This window comes from Penaeus monodon, chromosome 32 (genome assembly GCF_015228065.2).
Source record: "Penaeus monodon isolate SGIC_2016 chromosome 32, NSTDA_Pmon_1, whole genome shotgun sequence".
NCBI lineage: Eukaryota > Metazoa > Arthropoda > Malacostraca > Decapoda > Penaeidae > Penaeus > Penaeus monodon.
In genome coordinates, this window is record NC_051417.1 from 8,991,284 (window position 1) to 8,992,777 (window position 1,494).

General features: G+C 34.0%; 1 protein-coding gene across 1 annotated transcript in view; it reads right to left on the bottom strand.

Moving 5' to 3' along the window:
- Positions 1–288: 288 nt before the first annotated feature.
- Positions 289–1,494, bottom strand: part of LOC119593484 (ferritin-like) — a gene marked incomplete at its 5' end in the record, with an annotated part of 3,442 nt that continues 2,236 nt past the window's right edge. Inside the window, 2 exon segments of the mRNA XM_037942422.1 lie at positions 289–1,047; positions 1,255–1,377. Coding sequence (XP_037798350.1) covers positions 862–1,047; positions 1,255–1,377 — 309 coding nt within the window. The 3' untranslated portion in view covers positions 289–861.

Here is a 1,494-nt window from a genome sequence, read left to right on the forward strand (position 1 = left end):
GATTTATGGTTAAGCATTACATATTTTGCAATGCAAAATTCATTTTCTCCCACACAAGTTCGTTGGACTTTAGTATGTATGCTTTGCCACTTATTTACATTATTCAATTAGTTGTCAGTTTTTTTTCCAAATTCAATCAATAGTATTTCATGGTCATCTTTTATATTTTATATATAAATCTACATGAGAATTCATGCTCAATCATCTATAACCATCTTCATATATTTCACAGGACAATCTACAATCTTTTTTGTTCCAGTAAATAGGTTGAATTAGTTAAATAATAAGTCTTTGTAGCTGGTGACCCTTTAATGTAATGATAAAATGGAGTGATGAAACATCCAGTTTCCAGAAGCCAACACCAGATGCAATGTTGTTACTAAACAAGCAAATTAAATGCAAGATTTACAACCAATAAATCACCCTGGATAAGAATAGTAACATACTTATATTTGTTGTCAAAGGATCTAACACTGTTGCACTAATTCTGATCTATAGAATTACAATAATCAACATGTTGAGTGGTGTACCACAAATCAAATTAACTATCAAATCTCAATTCCCATTCTAACTGCTTTAGGTTGTTTACCAGACTATTAATCCATTTACTTAAGTTCAACCAAAATTACAGAATTTGGATGGAAGTGTCTTATACTAATAAAGCACCATTTGTACATACAACTGATGTTACTGATTGGTGTGCAAAGTCCTATACTATCCAAAAGACAATGTAACCTTTGTGATGCTTCAGGTGTAAAAAAGCAGTGGTTATGTACGGTTGACTTTTTTCTTTTTGTTACTGATAACACATTCCCTAAATTTACATAAGAATAGGGCTTGATTTTCAATATTTCTGTGGATTTAGTGGAGTTCCTTATCAAACAAGTACTCTCCAAGACCAGCTGGGCCAGCACGCTTCAGCTTGGTAATCATGTCACCAATCTTCTTGATGGAATCCACCTGTTCCTCCAGATACTCATCTTCAAGAAGCTTGGTGAGATGAGGATCATTGTTGCCACTAGCAGTGCCATGGAGTTCCAGGAGAGACTGCAAAAAGACGAAACTTAGATAATTCACAGATGGATTTAAAGATATAAGTCTTACTAACTCTTGTTTGGATGAACTAATTTAAGTACTCATCATATCTTACTATAAGTAAATATTGAAGAAGTCACTTATTTTAATACATGTAATATTTTTAGAAGCTGAAAAAGAAAGGAGAAAAAAAGTATTACAAAAAGTTGGCAAATTTACCTGATTGACCTGCTTCTCCAGATCAAGAGCAGCCTGAAGGGCTTCCAGACCAGTGCCCCATTCTTGCATGGAAGGAGCTGCAATCTGCTGGAGAACGATGCGGCCACCTCGCTTGTTCTGGTACTATATTGGAAGAACAAAAAAAAATTATCATCCTGTCTGCATCAACAGTCTGTATAACTTTTTAACCTTTATGGTATATGAACTACTTTGTTTTTTAAGAATGTTACTAGCATTGGG